This window comes from Polyodon spathula, chromosome 9, assembly GCF_017654505.1.
Source record: "Polyodon spathula isolate WHYD16114869_AA chromosome 9, ASM1765450v1, whole genome shotgun sequence".
Lineage (NCBI taxonomy): Eukaryota > Metazoa > Chordata > Actinopteri > Acipenseriformes > Polyodontidae > Polyodon > Polyodon spathula.
The window spans coordinates 7,031,819-7,052,368 of NC_054542.1; the positions used below are offsets into that span (position 1 = coordinate 7,031,819).

Genomic DNA, 20,550 nt, shown 5'->3' on the forward strand with positions numbered 1-20,550 from the left:
TTGGTGCAGTTGCTAGAATGGGCAAGCTGTAAAAAATGGTTAAACAATACTGAGCCATAATGCCTTAGTTTCCAAAGGGTTTAAGGCAGGTGTTAAAGATTATGTTTCACTTATACAGAGACCTGCCACTGGAAGGTACTTTGAACTGCCCTAATGAATCTAGTGACAGATTTACCTCATAACAAGCTGAGGAAAACCTTGCCGGCAAACTGTTTCACTGCAGATTGCTTATGAACTCACATAGTGTATAAAACAAACAATAAAACCATCAGGATTCTTGCATTAAATCCCTTCTTTATAGCACCGAATAGCCAACGCACATGCTGTCCTCTTCGCAAATGAGTTGCAGGTTAATACAGCTTTATTCATTATTCATATGTTTATTCAAATTTATTCAACCAAACACAATGTATGGTTCTGTAAAGGGCTTAGCTATTGTTTTAAAACATCACTATGACTGGTCTGTTAAAAGTGGGTGATTAGGAGCAGAGATTGGTGTGAAAAGGTGTTCTTTTTTTATATTTTCTTTTATATACAGTTATAAAATGTAATAATTGTATTATATGAATTGGTAGCTACCGGTATATAAAAAAGGGTTAACAGCCCACAACCATGTACTTTAATACAGATGTCACAGAAACTAAAGGTTCAAGTGAAAAGAAAGCATAAGAAAATAAGTAAATGATGAAACAAAAATTCTGTCTGGGAATTAAATTTTTTCAAGTGTGTGTTAAGCAAAAAAAAAAGACGTCACCTTGTGCAAGTTGTATTTTCAGGTTTCTCAGAAGTGTGATTCACTCAATATAGTCCACGTCATTCTCACAATGGCAGCTTGTTCACCTGTTCTAATCTATTACTACCTTCACTCATCAATCTCTGTCCTTTGAAGCAGTACTAGCACACACATGGAAGACCATTACCTCATTCAAAACAACCCAGATGAGTCACAGGGCCCTTTTTAATAACGGGAATGGTTAACACTGCATAGTCTTCTCTAAATCTGATTTATGGCTTTGTTATTCACTGCAGTCTATTTAGACAAATACATCTAAAAAGGGAATAACCGTTCTCGTTTTAAAATTAAGTAATTGCTGTACTTGGCAAGCGGATACGTGGAATTTTTGTGTGCTTGTAAATTTTATAGTACAAGCAATAAATAACGTATCAAACTATAAGTAATGACTGTGTACAGCTGTACTACCTCCAAATGCTGACTACATTATAATAATTCAGGTTCAGTTAAAAATGTATTTTGAAACAAGAAAGCAGATTGTTGACATGTGAATTTGAATGAAACGGATGACACATGCTGTTTAATCTGCAGTATTGTAATGAATCAGGCTTCAGAAGAAAAGCAAAGAGAGCTACAGTCACACCTGTATATCTGGAAACTGCCCAGCTTGGTTTCAGTTAGATCATCCTACAGGGAAAAAACAAGAATCAAACCAACACACAGCATATATCTTACAGTCTACCACTATCACATTTCTAATGTATAGCAACATGCTTTTCCATCAACCTTAAACCCAAGGTGTTGATGTGCCGCACAGCTATCTCAGTACTTCTGTCCTGATATCTGGTTCCCCTTGCTTTTTTGACAGAGACACTTCAGAATGAGGAGAGGCAAGTTTTCCCTTTCCTGATCAAACTTTTAAAACATCTTCAATGATCTAATTCAGCAGTTTGCATTGGTAGAATTGTAGCCCTGGCACGGTTCAGGATGAAGAGCGATGACTCCTTCCCGTGTTAAAATATCATTGTCTCTTCTGCTGTTTGTCTTCATTTCATTGCTGATCCCCTGTACTGCCACTGGGGGTCAGGGATTCTAACCACCCCAATTACAAGAGGCAAATCATTCATTATCTATACAATACAATACCATTAGCTTTTATATAGTGCTTTATATGCAGAGCATTCCAGGGCACTTTACAGTAAAAACCCTAGCAAAGACAAAAAAGAAAAAGAGCCATTGGCCAATCAATCCAGCTCAAGAATAAACAAATGCTTTTAAATTTGATTTAAAAGATTCGACTTTGAATAAAAGTGGAAACCACATTTTGTTCAATACATCACTCTGAGGAGACAATTACAGTGTGGAAGGAACAATAAGGAATGGACCTGTTTATAAAAATGTACATTTGTACTATAATTGTGTACAGTACATTACAGCTATGGCCAAACGTTTTGCATTACCTTACAGAATTAACTAGTTTTGCTTCATAAATTCTAATGAAACCAGCTGAACAAAGTTACATTAACATATTGAATTACATACCGCTTTGTAGTTTTCCATTAACTTAATTAAAAAACAACAAGAATTGAAAAATTGGATATTTCAAAATCTAGCATGAAATACTGTACTACTATTCTGTCTAAGGTGACCACATGGCTCTGTGTTCAGCAGCACAGTTTGGGACAGTTCAGGAATTTTAACTCACAACCCAATGCATTCTGGTAAGCATAGCCCTGCTTCTCTTAAAGGAAAGAATAGTACCTGTGACAGGTAAAACATACCAGAATGCATTGGGTTGTGAGTTGAAAAGCCAGAACTGTCCCAAACTGTCCTGCTGTAGTTTTTTTTATTTACATGATGTTAAATACAATATATACATCACACCCAGACTATGAACTAGAGTTTAAGTGCTCTCATGCACTTTTATTCTTTACCAAAACAAAAACAAAACATGGGAACAAATAAAATGTTTTAACAAAACACTACAAATAAACTCAAAAGCATCTACCTAAATGAGGGGAGCTAATCTCCTTCCCCAACATAGAAAACAACAAAATTCCACACTTTTCAATTAAATAAATAAACCCAAACAATTAAACATTTTAACATGTGGCTGTGTAAAGGTGGCCATCTTGGCCCCAGGCTGTTCCTCTATAACTGAGCCAAGATGGCTGCCAGCCACAAAACACTTATTTCCCAGTGGGCAGGGCCTCTGCCCTGTCACAACTTCCTTCAAGAAGTGAATGCAACATTACTGAAAGAGATATTTTTATATCATGATACAGGTGCAAATTATGATGTTCATACATCTACAAATTGCCTTGAAGTTAGCACACATAATACTTATTAAACCCTGCATTTTGTCTTTTCAGCTTGGATGGTTTGACAACTCCATACAACCATTTATGTTTGAATATGACAATGGAAGTCTCTCGAGTTCATCAATAAGTGGAGGCTTGCCATTTTACTAGTTTGCAGCTGAATTCCAGGGGTTGCCTTTCCCAAAATGTTGTGAATTGTATTCCACCTCCACACTGTCTTCTCACCCTGCCACCACCTGACCTGTGACAGATGTTTTAGGCCCCATCTCAATCCTTCCTGACCGGGAAAAAAAAAAAAAAAAAAAAAAAAAAAAAAAAAAAAAAAAAAAAAAAAAAACTTTATTCTGGGCCAACCAGTTCAAAACATTCCTACACACAAATCCATTATGTCTGCTTAATCTTCCTTAGCAGTTAGTGTGGGAGATCTAAGGTCCATCAGTGTATACACAAGCAGATTGATTCAGCTCCCTCATTGCGAGCTTGCAGAAGCAACTTCTGTTTATCATAACATCAAAAAGCCCACTACGTCTCAGTGAGACCACAGGACGTTATGGATAAAAGCACAGAAAGAAAGACAACATGCCACTAACAAAAGACATATGATACTGGATTTGAATTATTTCTGGATAGAACGTGATTAGGTTCAATACAGAGCTATAATACTGAAATATTTCCACTGGAAAAATAAAATAAACAGCCTTTTTTTTTTTTTTTTTTTGCCACAAGATTTTTTTATATTATGAAGTAGTCAACTAAATTAGCAGAAGCCCTCATTACCGTGCCTTTGCACCGTGTATGCTTTCACCACTGTCGCCACAGAAATATAGTCTTGAGGCTTGGGAAGATACAGCTCAGTTTCTCTGAGCCTTGAAACCGTAAAACATTCTTCAAATTAATCCACAGGATTTGAGGGTGGAAAATATTCCGACAGAAAAAGAAAAAAAAAATTGTAATGTAACTTTTCCTTTCTCCAAAAAAACTGTTTCAACTTTTCCTCCTAAACAACATCTGGGCTGCTTCTAGGAAATATGCTTGAGTTCAGACTTTGTCAGTGTGAAGGAGAACTAATTCCAGTGCAATTTGTAACACAGGTGGTTTAATTACCACTGATTATATAAGTTTCTAGGTAGGGAGGGCTGAGTGTACAAAGCTACAAAGTTTTCTTTTTTAACATCAAAGCAGATCCTCGTATCTCCTGATATCCCTCTGCAGCTGTGATTACAGTGTTGTGGAATTTCCTTCACCTTGCTTGTCAAAGGTGCCCTGTGTATTACAAACACACTTTTCTTGTGAAAAGGCCCCATACACCCTGCCAGGGCCCCAGCAGGAGGCAGAGACACCTTGGTTACTGGAGATCATCTTGTCATTCCAGAGAAAGGCAGCAACGTAGCTGCTGTGCTTGTCAGGCCTCAGTCCTTGCCTGTCCCGGACACCTTTCATGCTTTAATTAAAGAGCTGGTTGTTTTCCACAGACAAAAGGAGAAACAATGCGGTTATTCTGTGATGTGAATTCAAGGCAGCCACGCTGTACACTAAACTATGGTTTGTACACATCCTTCTAGCCCATACACTGTAAACTGCTTAGTATATCTACGCCATACCTCGGTATGCTTTTGTTTCATTTTATTTGACCTAATGCTGATATTTATAGTAAATGAGCTTTAACTAAAACACTTCACAGCTGGGTTTAATCATGAAGCTTCACATTGTATTAGCTAATGTATCATAACCCTACAATAAATGTTCAATTCTAACTCAGAAACACATTTTTTTTGTTGTTTTTTTTTATACTTCCCTGCATCAGCATCTGCTCCCCACATTACTAACTAGATTAGCAGTCTATAAATTCTCCATGGGTTGTCCTACAGCATACCACTGCAGATTGGATTTCATCAGTTTCCAGTGCTTATTTTGAGTCCTTATAAGGGCAAATAGTGAACTCCCACCCCAGATTTAAAAATACAAAACAACAACATAAACACCAGTTTTGGATGTAACTTTTGGAGTGATGCACCACTCCGGTTTTACAATCCCCCAACACAATGGGGTTTCTGCAGATTAGGTTCCTATTTCTTTAGTTTTTTAACAAAGGTGGAGTTTCCATGCATGTTTTTTTTTTTTTTTTTTTTTTTTAGCTCGAGACATTTGCTCGAGAAAAATGTCTTGTGTAAAATGCTTTTTCGGCTTTTCACCCATCATCTTGCAAATGGATGGGAAAGGTCGGGGTTGATATGTAAATTAGCTGTGCGTAAAGTGCTTGTGCTGCTTTTGAAGATCACTAGTGACATTTTGTGAAAATGTGGTTTCCATGCGCAGAGAGCTGGTACATGAGTGAATCTAAGCTGCTGTAATAAATCAAAAGACCTCGTGCCTGGTTGGTTGGTTAATAATGTGTTTTACTGCTCTTGCCCAAATTGTTTTTCAAATGTCATTAGTGGGGTGTCATGTCGTTAGTAGTGAATACTGTTTCAACTAATTTATCTTACGACTCATTAATTAAAAAAGAACTCGGAGGTATAAAATGAAACTTACCACAGGTTTTGCAGATCACCATGGCTGAAAACCAGTGGAGACGTTATATATATTTCCCTTTCATTCAGGCAATACAGCATATAGGGGATCAGGTGATGCTGCATATACTACCCTGGCTTAGAAACCCTACCCATCCGGACGGCTGACAGCTGCTGAGCAAGCATTCAACCCCATGCTCGGGCAAATACAGGTAGCTGGCACTTGAAAGGGATGTTGCGGATACATGAAATGGACTGATGTGCAGTTCGTTCCCAAAATTGCCACAGCCTGCTGTATCCTGCACAAACTCTTGTCAAGAACACAGTGAGGTGTTCAGGAATCAGTGGCTGCCTGTGAGACAGACGGGGAAGGCTACCAGTGTTGCCAAGTCTCACGAGAAAAAAAAAAAAAAGTGGCACTGCGTTTCAAAACAAGCCCAAAACAAGTTTAAGTATGGGTGATTATGCAAATTCCAACCCGCGACTCTCAAAAAAACGAACCCAATCAATAAGCAGACTTGGCAACTGTGAAGTAACAACTGACCTGCTCCCTTGCAATATTTATAGTTAAGGATAAACACGCTCATTAACATTTACATGTTAAATGCAGGTTTCAATGCAAAACTGGGCGTGGATTTTCCCGTGTGTTTCGTCATTTATACGAGTAAATGAGATTTACCCTATCAAACTCTTTGGCAGTTCTTTTAGTAATTCTCCCAAACGTGCACGTGCATCGCCATTTTACGTCTAAATTGCCCCGCATGGAAACACCATGAAAGAGGAATCACAAATTACTGCAGTTTCAATATTTGTTTTTCACATTTTTCATTAAAAAAAACAAAAAAAAAACAAAAAAAAAACATGTTGTGTACATTGACATATTTAATATAGACATTTTTGATAGCCCAAATCTAGTCCATTTGTATCAGTGCCAATATAAACATTCATATTGATATTTATATTCTTCTGCAAAGCCTACTTTTTCAGTATTTATCTGTACTTCGAGCATATATGCATACTGTTATACCAACAGGAAGTACCCTAATAATTATATACTGTGGACTATCCTTGATTCGAATCTCTATAATTCTAATTTGAGCCGCACTGTCTTCAGACCAGGGCTCTTTGGAGTACCTGCTGTGCTCATAATGCACAACAGTCATTCATGGTTTGCAGCACAGCAGGTTTCCCTTTACCACTGTTTTGTTAGTATCTAAACTCTACAAACTTGTCTCAGACGTATAAGAGACTATAAAAGGCAGCTGGGTAAACACTGTGCTGAGAAGCTGCCAAAACGGCTTTCAAAATCCTACCAGTGTAATTCATGGGGTTAAGGACACACTGACGAGCTCTATTCACAAAGTTTTACCTTGTGAGTTATTTAAAGAATGTTTGCACGGTACAGACCAGAGCCGTACCACAGTTAACACTGGCAAGATTCTGTTGTTTGGAAGTCAAGCAAGGTCTAAAACTCTACTATACCTCTTTTTTTTTCATTTAGTGATGGCAATAAGGGGTCAATAAACCTGGGGAAACACCAGCAGGGTTAATACAGATCTAAATAGGATTTAGAAGCACCAGAATGCAGATCATTAGAACAATTCTCTCGAGTCAGACTCAAGTCTGAGTCCTCAAAAAATACATTTAAAAAGTTCACAACAGCAACAAATTGTTTCCCAACTGCTTGAGATGAATGAGATATTTATGCATAGAACCCTGCTAGAAAACACAAACTCTGGCCTTTACGAAGCTTCCACACCATAAAACACTTTTATGACATTTGCTTCCAAATTTAATGGACGAGTACTTGCTTGAACGCCATTTAAGGTATTGGAAAGCAGCATATGAGGTGTGACCTTATCATGCTTAAGCATAAAATACATGTTTTTTTTTTTTACATTCCAAACGCACCCTCATGCCTAATATGTTGTGGACAACAGATTACATTTTGCACATCCTGGAACAATGTCCTTAAACGACTCAGATGATATAACATCTTCATTTTATATCCTTATACTCATTTATGAGCTTTTTTTTTTTTTTATAAAATAAGGCACTACGCAAACACATATACTGCTCTACTGAAACGACCTCACCTTCTTAACTAATATTGACCCAAGTGTATTTCGGCTGCTAAAGCTTTTCCATGAGAAGAATGTTATTGTTAACAGTAGTGCACAGTAGTATCACTCCGTCGCAGACACTTCACTTCAAGGGTACACAACGTTGTTATAATTATCCATCCAAATCTCCACCTACATCTGTTAAAGACTTCACCGAAGAGACAACAGTCGGTATCTCGTAAGCCACCTCAACAACGTAACTACTTTGATGCTGTTAACACTTCATAGGCTGACTTAAAAATAACATTGATGTCAATACTCAAACACCGCCATTCTTTCAAACTGTTAAATCATCAAAGGCCTGAGTTCTTTCTTTGTTCATACTATGACCAGCATACAGGTCTTCCTATAGCAAGGGTCCCTTTGTGTCTTACTACTCTGCTGAATATCTTTCGAAAGGGGAAAATTACAACTGCACATGTAAACATAACATTATGTATGGATTTCATTGTAAACGTCTGTCTGGATAACATGACTCGCTTGCATTCTACGAACCTTGTCTAATTAGAGACTGTCCCCTTTTGTTGTCGCCTTTGTCATATAGCCATAGTGACTGCTTTATTTGGCACACGTTAACAATTGGAATCTGTAGCTCGAAACAATGAGGTTCTTTTTCTATCTTTTCCCCACAGCTCTGAGTGAGTGTGAGCACACCAAGTTTAACCACAAACAACTTTGTGCTTTTTGCATTTGAAGCTCATATTCTTTGCACACATTCAGGCTGTCTCTGTAAATACAATGCTTTGTCTCCAATTGTTCCATGGTAAAAAAAAAAAAAAATAGCAACTTTACATTGTTCTATTAAAAACATAAGGTCTGTCACAGACCTCGCTTACTACTAACCCTAAACTGCAGTACCTTACCTGAGAGAACATTAAGTAGCCCGGAATTGGTGTTACTGGGGTCTGTAAAACCAGCCAGCAAGCACTTTTGTTAGGGCTGTGCTTGAAGGGTCATCCGCTCGAAGGTAATTTTAAACTTAAAGGTTTTTTTTTTTTTTCCTGTTAACAGAAACTGTTTGACAGTGTGTGAATACTATAAATCACACATTAAATGTCACTTGCATCTAAAATTCAATCTTTTGATTTGTATAATGCATATTACTTAAACAAAAGTTGTTGTATTAAAATCCACTACCAAATCATTACACATAGTAACTGTATATGGTGCCGCTGCCGTGTATGGAGCAGGGTATAGTATCCAAAGCACTGGGGGGTACCTATAGCGGTTGTAGTGCTTCAGTAAAATATGTACTGAATACTAGAGAAGTGCTATGGTAGAATATCTTTGAAACATACAAAGCATATGCTAACACTAATAATTTTAATTTAAAAAACGGAGCACTGTCCGCACCCTCCCCCCTCCAGCTCGAGTTATCCAGAGGCAAACTTTTAATTTCTTCATTCACCCTCTCGAGAGCAAAGCGTTGTATAGCGTATCTGTATTGAAAGACATGTCTCGAAACCCCTCTGCTGTTTTGCTAAATGACCAGATGACCAAAAAAAAAAAATGAATGCAAACTGTCCAAGCGACTGCTAATGTATCATGGAGGCACAACCAATCTCCGGGGTCATTTGACAAGCGTAAGTTCATATTATTGTTAATATATTTAGTAGTAGTAAAATGTGACTGTTAATGTGTTCTCTGTGAACATTACATTATGTAAAAATATAGATATGTACAATAGGCTTAATCAGTACAGTAGTAAAATTAAATGAGTACCTACAGGCTTTTTTTGTCTATCCTACATGTAATACGGTAGAAAACAAACCATGCTGACTCGTTGTAGGCTTCACATTGTTGTAGGACGCTAGACACGTAGATAATATAATATTATTTTAAATTGAAACTAAATTATTTCAGCATTTTTTTATTTATCTATCTCTCATATTTTTTTCCCTGCCGCTCCAGTATAAGCTCCTTCACCTGTTATCAGCAGAATAAATACCATGCAGACTTTCAGACCTGTACCCACAATTTGTATGCTGATTAGAATTTTTTGGACTAGTATTTTTGCTTCTAATTAGTTAGTAAATACAGCGTGACTCTGGGGAATACCATGTCCAGTCATCTCAATTTTCCTCACGCAATTCTGGACAAATTACCGCCACTTAGTATGAGACAGAAATGACCCTTTGCACGGCATCTAAATGTGTTTTTAAAAAACAAGTGGCATTGTACAACTGGAAGAGAATTATTCTCTTTTCCATCTTGTTTCATTACCGGATCATTAACGCTGCTATCAATTCAGCACTGACAAGTAGACAAGTGATCAGTCATTGGGACAGGCTGACATTTGGGAAACTGACACTTCTGAAATGCCATGGCAGTTTATCACCTGTACCAAACTGCCTGTCTGGCCTTTTCTCAAACGCACACATTCTACTCTATAATAATAATAATAATAGGTATGAACAATGCAAATCAAATCAGAACCTGAGAACATGCACTGTTTACTCTCAATTTCCATTTATTTTCACTATATGCCACTGCAATATGAGTAAAATGCAGTATCCAGGGAATATTTAGTAAAGAAACAAACAAAACATTCTTCCACTGAGGAAAATAAAATGAACTTGATCCTTGAGGGTGTCAATATTACAAAAAGCAACCATTTTTAAAGCAGAAAACACATCTAGACATCACATAGACTTTTCTGTTTTGTACAGTGTAATACTCTGTGGCACCAAGAAGAGTCTAGGGGCTTGATAGCCGCTTTGTATTTCTTTCTTTCGGATAAGTATGTTGATATGATATTTCCTTTTTACCATTTTATATGGAATGCCTCTATACAGTAGGGAATTACATTAAAAGGTTGTTCAAATCTAGCCCATTATTTTTAATAGGAATAAAGCAAAGCCACGACATACGATATGCAAATCTAACAAACATACATTGTGAGACCAAAAGATGTGGTTGACATCATGTTATATTTTCACAGAAGTAATTAAAGGCGATATGCTCATGACTGATGACTACAAGCAGACTATACCACAGTGTGTCAATATAAGCATCAGTGAATGAATGGAGTCAGGCTGTGGTTACACAGCCCTTTGATAATCTCTTAGTTTTTACAGTCTGTTTCTAATCAATTTCCTGTGACAAAGCTCTGGGATGGCCTGCCATATTCTTAAAATAACTAGTAATGTGAGCTGAGATCAGACAGAATGCATGACAAGGACAATCTGTCCACAGTCCATCGGTGTATAATATGCACAGTGAGAAAAAGTAATCAGTCTGGCTTCAGCGGTCAGAATGACTTGCATTGAGATCAAAATGTTTGCAAACGGAACCAAGCTATTTTGAGTCTAATTCTGCAGATGTACATTTCAACAGTTAGGCTACTGAGCTTACTATGAGGATAACAGCGGATGTTGACATTGATAACAGATGTCTGCTTTTTCAGAATATGTCAAGTAGATGTCAACATCATGTTGCCATCTATCCATTAACACCACGAACAGCACCTCCTGTGTGTGTGAAAAAGTTAACATCCTTGCGAATAGGCTAAGGCCAATAAAGAAATTAGATCACTGAAATAAAATAAATAAATCACACACCGGTTTCGCTTCAAATATTTGAATTCCATTTCAATTCACAGGGGCTTTTATCTCATGCAGCGTGAAAATTAACCTTCAACTTCCACGTCCACTACTGCCAAGGAAGTAACCAAGATAAACTGACTGTTTGGCACATATACGGCCTCTTTTATGTTGCCCAAATTAAAATTAATCTTAGATTTAATAGATTTTCCTTGGTCAACTGCCAGTGAAACTGATGAAATATCTCACAAGAACAATTTAACTGTCTCCTCAGAGTAGCAGCCTCCATCAGAAAGTAAAACCCGGTATGACCTACCCAACCATAACAGAAACAGGAGCACCTAGAAAACACACAAATAGTTACAACTAAACAAAACAAACAAGCCACCCAACGAGGTCTTCAGAACTGAACATTGTGTTTCCTGTGGCCTGACAGGAAAGCCGGAGGCAGTCTCAAGTAGCTCAGGGCTTCTTGACTGACACTGACATTTTTCATAACCTTAACTACCAACGTTGACATTTTTAGGCATGCAATTATATTTTTAGGCAGACTATTACGGATTCCAGTAGACTTTTCCAAATAATTTTGTTGTTTTTTTGATTACATGATGTTAAATAGAAGATCAAAATTCTGTTCATATACTGTATATATACATATACAGTGAGTAGTTTTTCGAGATTTACGATTATACTGTATTTACAGTATAATCGTAAATCTCGAAAAACTACTCACTTCTAAATCTTTTGTAGTCATTTTTGTATTACTTTAGTATAAATACATGTTCATTTGGATTCATATGTTGTTTTTTTCTGACTTTATGTGAACGAAAAGACACACATTTGCCCGTTTTCCCATTGGAAATAGTGATATTTTTAAATATCACTGTCCTGGTCACAAAAGCAAAGTTTGTGGGGAATAATAGCCATTTTCTATACTTTTGAGGCATAAGCAATTAGGAAATAACACTTACTACCCAGGAACAAAAAAATAAAAAAAACTTGTTACATGGTGTATTCAATTGTTCACATTTGTTGTTTTGTCATCATTCTGATACAGAAAAATGCCAAACCTATTATAGTGAACACCCTGACATAACAAACATTTCTCCAGGTCCCATGGGGGTTGGTAATTGTAGGTAGTCTGTATATATTATATGAGAGTGTTCATTATAATAGGGTTTGGCAATTCGCTGCATCAGAACAATGAATTGAACATCAATATATAGTACTTTTGTGAAGATTGCTTCACATTAACCAACATTTCAACAGTATGTTTAAAAGAAAACATCAAAGAAATAAAAAAGGAAAGATTGTACACTTACAAGCTGAATACAATAATTACACACCCTTTCTCTTCAAAGCAATATCCTGCCTAGATTGCTTCATGTTGTTCATGCTTTTCTCAATGCACTGTTGCAGTAGCCTCCTCACGTCATGTCAAGCATGATTCGCACTACAATAGGCTATCCTTGAATTCGCCAACCATGGTCTTTGTTTTCAGAGAGATACTGTCTAATTCACACTGGATAAAGTTCAGTGTTAATCAGTAGTGAGATCGATGTATCCGGGTCGGTTCCGGTAAGTGATCGTTATAATAGGGCTAATTTCCATTTAAAAAAAAAAATCGGTTCTTGCTGTTGTGATTGTTAAAAACATTTTTTATAAAAAGGGTTTGTTATTGTGAAATTAGCCTGTGTATACTGTATAAAGCTTTTCTAGCAATTCTGCTCTCTTGTGACGCTATACCAGTTTGTACCGTAAAGCACCCAATCTGTAATCTCAACCTACTTCACTATTGTCCTGCAAATTCTCTCCTCCTCACCAGCTCAATATTTACACCACCTTACCTTTAAGACTATTCTCTTAGTCACATTAAGTTTGTATAAACAGCTCTCCAAGAACAAAGAAGTTGCAATTGCTAAAGTGATACGGAACAGCATGTGTTTTTACACATGATACAACACATTGAGACACCAAAACTTACGTCAAGGTTGTTGAGTGGAACAGCATAGAAAATGTGATTACACCCCTTTATAGTTATACATCTTCACTTGTAACACCTTGGGAATAGGTAGAGCACTAATTATTATTGCAAAGCATATTATGAATCTGTTTTTAAAGCAATACAAATTTTCTCTCTGAAAAAACAAATAAATACATAAAAAAATTGAAAACAACTGTGTAGTTGCAATGCTGCACTGCTGTGGAATCTAACATGTCTAGAAAATCCTGTTAAAATGTGCTCTAGTCTACACGAGAGTGTCACATTCTCACAATGTTGGCTAAGGGTGTATTTTGCCACTTAGTCTCATTAGCAAAGCAGGCAAAAGGTAGCACAGAAGCTATTTGTTTCTCAAGCTTATTCGCAATGACTGGAAGAAAGAGCAATGGTAAACCACAACATCTTTACTGTGGTTTAACAGCACAAGATCTGGCAATAAATGTCAGCAGGCCCTCTTAAAAGCCCTGCCAGCACCAAAACAGGATATGCAAACCCCCTCTTGAGAGGAGAAAGGAACAAGAAGAGACTGATTACCTTGTGAAGCGGAATACAGACCTAGTAATGCCCTTAACAAGACTACGAGATTATCTAAACTCCTAGAAGTAAGTAAATTACAGAGATAGAAAGGTAGCTGCAGCAATATTACTCAATACAACAGTCCAGTGTTATCATGCTCTTCAGCACTGTGAAGACCTTTGCTATTTGCTTGCAAACACAAGAAACTCACAATCAGCAATCCACTGGGTCACTGAGTATTTTACTCTCCAATTTAGACACTATCAGCATGATTTTCAGATCTTCATGCTTTTTAAAGCCTGATTAATGTAACCACATTGCTTGATTTATATTTTTTAAAGTGTCAACAACTGAATAAATGACTAATTTCATCTAAACACTTTGAAAGCCATATACTTAGACCCCATTCACACTTGCGATTTTCTCATATGTGAACGATCCAAAAAAGAAAAGGCAGCCCTGGGCTGGAAAGATTTAGGCCATCATTTCAATGTAGCCCAAGATGACAGTGGATCAGTATTGAATGGTAATTATTTCTACATCATACAACTTTAATTATAAAAATAAAAAATAAAATAAAAATCTAGTAACCAAGCGATATATAAAAATTGCAGGATTGTGGATCTGAATAATGATTAATAATGTGATGACTTGGCATAGTCAGCCTCCATTGTTTATTTTGCATGCAATGCTACAGAAGTGTATGTCTTTACAGTAAAATGCTGATCATCTCTTTTACTGCTTGCTTTTACACACACATAAAATACTGTTCTCATCCACAATATTAAGATTGTTCATGCACTATATATATATATATATATATATATATATATATATATATATATATATATATATATATATATATATATATATATATATATATATATATATATATATATATATATCCAGCCTTGGAGAAATGCATTAACAGCCATTCTTCCCAAGCAACCATTGCTTGTACAACAGCAAGTCTTTTATGTTTGTCTTTAATGCATTTCTCCAGCCTTGGAGCAAACTATTATAGTATCCTTTAAGACTCTTTAAGGCGTACTGTGGGGATTCACTAATGATTTCCATATGTCCAGCTTTTGCCGTACCTTAGGTTCCACGCATTTACCGTGGCCATTAAACTTGTGATCTGTCATCGTAAATCCTTGTATTTTCATACAGTAGCACCTGTCTGTAATATCAGATATTTAACTGAGATATGCATGTTTGGAATGGATCCATGTCATATTCCATATTTAAAAAGCCATTCAAAAAAACCTGCACTTTTTCTGACTACCCTGGTATTAAATTCTGGCTGTATAGTTTGGGCGATATCTGGGTCAATACATCAATGCTGACAGATCTCTGCCAGCATTACAGTGGGATTTGGGTGGTTTAAGAGCTTGGGTATGGTCTTCAATACTCAGCTCTTAAATCCATCAATACATTAACACATCTTTAAATAATATTCCTTACTGAAAGTTCTCTGCATTCTCCGGCAACCTATTTTGAGAAATGCCTGATTCTGTCCTTCCTAATGAGATGGCAAATGGGCTGTGGGCCAAATTCTTGCCATTGTCCCTTCTCTTGAACACTTAAAACAAGGCACTCACTGGCACTGTCCATACTAACTGGTGGGTGTATCTAGATTTAGATCAAGTGAACAGAATCTATGGTCTTGCTGCAAATATCTACTGCAATAATTAATTTACCATTCAATATGGTAGCAATCACAACTGCAGAAAAAACATGTTATTTTAATGCATTATCCATTACAATTGTTGCTTTAATTCAAGGACTAATTAAAGGAGACTTTCAATTTTTTAGGGCAAGGGGTCAGTATACGTTAAAAAGAGTAAACAAATGTCTCATGTTATTATATTATATTGTTAAAAATTACATACTATAATTAAAAACAAACAAACAAACAAACAAACAATATTCAGCATATCAAGGCCTAATACATACAAAAACCTAACAAAGTAAATCAGTACCACTATACCGCTGTCAATCGTTAAAGTACTGAGTATATTCGCGGCTGTCAGTCAAATATATGTGTGTGTGTGTGTGTGTGTGTGTGTGTGTGTGTGTGTGTGTGTGTGTGTGTGTGTGTGTATATATATATATATATATATATATATATATATATATATATATATATATATATATATATATATATATATAAACCACACAAACACATGCAATCAGAATGCAAATAAAAATATTTATGTTGCACATTCCTTACGTTTCTGTGCAAACTACATACATTTCATTTTACATTTCAGGATTTTTATGCGAATACCACTGTCGGATTCGTTGTTGTATAGTTTCAACAGTAGGTTTGATACTAATAATATTTGATGCTAAATATTGTTGCTGGTCAAATTTTTGAGCAAACTAAATAAACATTTTAAAAGATGATATTCTTTTTAAAGCGTAGTCTTCACAGGGACTCTTTTGTCTAGTTCTTGCAGCCACCAGCAGAGTACTAGCCTAGCCTATTTGTACTGTACTCGATTGAAAACGTCCTCCCACCAGCAGCATAATACAAATACAGTACTCCGAATGTACTTACTTTTCAACGCAGCAATAAGCATATTCCCATCTTTGATGAGTTCTTTGATGAATTTGTTGGTCCGGTCCAGCTCAATTTCATGACATTTCAGACGTTCCCTGAAATCCGGGCTGTCTAAAAGAGAGTCGCTGAACTCCAGAGTCGGTAGCCCCATTGTACACATGGGAAAATAAACTTATAAAACCACCCGAATCCCAATGGCCCCCCCAAAAGCGTTTCTTTAACACTTCTCTGTATAAAACAAAGGATTTGTGTCCGGGAAATGTGTTTTTCTTCTTGTGAGAGTGGAATTATATTATTCCGTTACAGTGGGTTACATTGTAACTCCTGAAAGTTTTTTTTCCCTCTCTGGTACTTCCGGCAGTTTGTGCTGTGTGTATTCAGTCACTTTTTACGCGAGCAACTTTAGAGTATATAATTCGTGAGTCAGTCTTTCGGTGGCTGGCTGACTCCTAGTGGAGTCCTTCTGGTGCGGTGTACCATACATAAAAGAGTAAGGGTTAATAAGTGAAGCAGGAAAATTTATTGCCTCTACTTAAACAATGTTTTGAAAGGTTTCGATCAAAAGTTAGATAACTGTCCACAGTTGTCCCCTAAGGGTAATTCCAGCAAAGACCGCACTGTTGTTTTGAATGCTGGTCAGATTCAGTTGTTACTTGTTTTCAGCTGGTTTTCGCTAGTTCTGTAGATTTTGATTCAGGTTGAGGAGCTGAATGAGCTGGCCCAAAAAATAATTAAATAATCATTTACTGTAAAAGTTCTTAAGTCCACTATTTATTGTCTACATTGCTAAATTCACATGCCAGGTAAGATACCCCAAGAAATATGAAATACCATCAATCACATTGCGGGCTAGTAATTGTGAGTTATAAATGTTTAATTTGAGCCCTATTTACCACAATCCTACCACAGACAAGTAGGCATTATCTTCCTATTTCTTGTATGTCAGTAGAAGGCTATGAATTTTCTATATAACTGGATGTTTTTTTTTTTTTTTTTTTAATCAAAATGATAGCAATTCAAATGAAACAACCAGAGCTCACATGTTCAAAGTGGGTGTATAAAACAATCATCTTCTTATGCGAATGCTATATTTAAAACTATGAGGGACTCTACACCCACGTAAGCACAGTTTCAGTGATTCAAACTAGCAGTAAACAGACACCACTGTCTAGATCTGTTTTTAAATAAATTACAACAGGCAGGTTTAAAAAAAATGCTATGATAACAGCCACCAAACCTGTTCAATTAGTCATCTAATATCCCCCTCCTTTCTGAAAAAAAAAAAAAAAAAGATATGTTTGAACTGTGATGGCGGACCTGGGTCTTGTTCAGGGAGCATGGTTGAAGCGAGGAACTGGTCAGTTTTATACATCCTTTTTGACTATTGAGATATTTCAACTTAAACACTATTCCGAAAATATATACTATCACCAAAGGTTTAAAAAAAAAAAAAAAAAAAAAAAAACTAGCTTTTGGATAATTAAGTTCCACCAGCTCCATCTACTGGCGCTCATGCTCACAGAAGATACACTGGCTGATCTAGCCTACAATATATATATGTCTATGGCAGTCAACAGAAGAGCAGCTCCCGAATTCATTGTCAAGCACCTTAACACAGGCTTCACTTATAAATAATAATAATAATAATAATAAATAATAATAATAATAATAATAATAATAATAATAATAATAATAATAATAATAAACACAGCATTTGAATAAGCAATAAGAAACACTCCAAATGACCGCACTCATCATAGAAAGGTAAGGTACAGTAAATAAAAACAAAAACAAAAAAAAAACCCCTAAGACATCTTAACTTTGATTCTATAGTATTCTTTCTTATAATGCCATTTCCAGCTTAAACCATCCATCAGTTTCAAAGAATTTTCAGATCTGCCACAATGTAATATCCCCTCATCAGGGTTCCCTTGCATAATTACAAAGCGGTATTCTTTTCCACTTTGTTATTTAGTTAGTTGCACACACTTTTGTGAAAAAAGGAGACATAAAATGACCAACAGATCAGTAACCTGCAATAAGATACTCCTTAACAAATGATCTGCATCGCTAGACTTTCTTCAAACCCACACCAGACCAGCAAATTATTTAGAAAAAAATAAAGATGTACTGTACTACTGTGTTTAACTGGTGTGGTTCTGTTTGCATGTAATCTGCCAGGTGTTTTGAATATTGTACAGTATATACGTGTTGATGTGGCACACAGCCTTCTTTGTATTTTACTCGAGGAGCACATTCAGTTCCATATTGTATAGATTTAGAAAGCAGTCGTAGCAAATATGTAATTATTTTTTTTCCTCATCTGCAATTAGTCAGTACCCTTTATAGTTCAACATTTTCTGGGCAGTGTTTTGCGTAGACCAGTTCAAGACCCCATCTGAGTCTGAGTCTGATCAACTACCTGGCAGGAGATCTTTAATGGCAAACTGCCTCTTGGATGTCATAGCAAATACCATGCTGACTTCTTTATCCCTTGTGGATTACAGGTCTGGTGAAAACAACTGTTACTTTTTTTTATGAAACTGACTTATTTACAGCCCAAACAATTAGTTTCCTGTTTGTAAATGTTGGTAAACTGCATCTGTCTGACTGCTACAGTATGTTAACATCTGAAGAAATATAATAATTGTATGGAAATTCAAAGCAAGAATGAAGCTGTTTAGTAAATATTTAGCAACACATGAGGTGCGGTATTGTGTTGTACACACCATGTGGTGAGAATATATCCCCCTGCTCACTTGCCAATCCTGTCAAAAGCACATATATACGTTAATGTCAATTCATTAATCGCCTAGTCATGTCTTGGCATGGGTTTGCCTTCAAACCTGCTCCTTACATAACTCTTCAGTGGTGTCCAACTACACTACGCACAATTGCATTCTGGGATTCTGCATCCAAAATGACTATCATTGCTTTTTAAATGCTTATAATGCTGAGGTTCACTACACAAGTAAACATGTGGATAATACAAATGTCTTATGAATGCATGTGACAGGATACACAATGTTATTCCTCAACATCTCTAGAAAACGAAGAATTAATTTACTGTAGCTAGTAGAGGTATGGCCAACAGTTTTGCATCACCCAATAGAATTAACTCATTTTGCTTCATAAAGTCAAATTAAATCTGCTGAATAATGTTACTTTAACATATTGAATTACATACTGCTCTGTAATTCCGGGGGAAACAAATGGTTGAAATTGTTGTTCTTTTTATATGTTGCTATGACAGCCGATGGCAGAGTTGTTGGAATGGTTGTTCTTTTTATATTGATATGACAGCCGATGGCAGAGTTGTTGGAATGGTTGTTCTTTTTATATTGATATGACAGCCGATGGCAGAGTTGTTGGAATGGTTGTTCTTTTTATATTGATATGACAGCCGATGGCAGAGTTGTTGGAATGGTTGTTCTTTTTATATGTCACTATGACAGCTGATGGCAGAGTTGTTGGAATGGTTGTTCGTTTTATATTGATGTGACAGCTGATGGCAGAGTTGTTGCCAAGCATGGTGCATTAACTTGGACACGTCCCGGCCCACAATTTGATTAATTTCTGTTTTATGAAGCTCCTTGCTGCACTCAGAAAGTGATATGAAACTAGTTTAACCTCATGTTCCTGCAGCTCAAATTCAAAGCGTATATTTCTGCTGTAAACATTGCTTTTCTAACACATCATGGAGACACTGAGACACATTTAGTAAGCTTTATACCTGGGATAGGTTTATTTCTAAGCTGAATACATTTTGTGTGTTTAAAACAAGTCATTCTAAATGCAGAACCTAATTTGTTAATTGTTTATATATTTACATGTATATAACACATGCGTCTCAATAGTGGGGAAACCACAGTTTGTTACAATACAATTTAATACATATAATACAAAACTGCTTTCAACACATTTGCCAGCTATAGATATATGTAACATAGCCCAGATCAACAAAAATATCTTTATATTAGTAAACACCAACGTCATCTAGTGAACAACTAATATGTATTGCCAGCAATACTAAAGGAAACTCTATAGACAGCTGGTGTCCCTCTTTCACATGCAGTGTATGTCAGTGGCTGGTAACTAGAACTGAAAACAGCTTATCAACTAAGACACACAAAAAACTAAAACACAATAAAAACCCTCAAAAAAAAAAAAAAAACAGTTTAGTGATTGCAAACATCATACAAAGGTAAGATAACAGTGAATAAAGAAAAAAAAAATG

At 36.2% G+C, this 20,550-nt stretch overlaps 1 protein-coding gene across 2 annotated transcripts in view; it reads right to left on the reverse strand.

The window, feature by feature from the left end:
* The window catches only part of LOC121320373 (rho GTPase-activating protein 42-like), a 77,746-nt gene extending 60,773 nt beyond the window's left edge, over positions 1 to 16,973 (reverse strand). Inside the window, exon 1 of one of the 2 annotated variants that reach the window (XM_041258632.1) lies at positions 16,311 to 16,973. In XM_041258632.1, the coding sequence (XP_041114566.1) occupies positions 16,311 to 16,473 (163 nt within the window). In that variant the 5' untranslated portion in view covers positions 16,474 to 16,973. The remainder of the gene's footprint in view (positions 1 to 16,310) is intronic. The other variant, XM_041258634.1, reaches the window with a different exon arrangement.
* Positions 16,974 to 20,550: the final 3,577 nt, after the last annotated feature.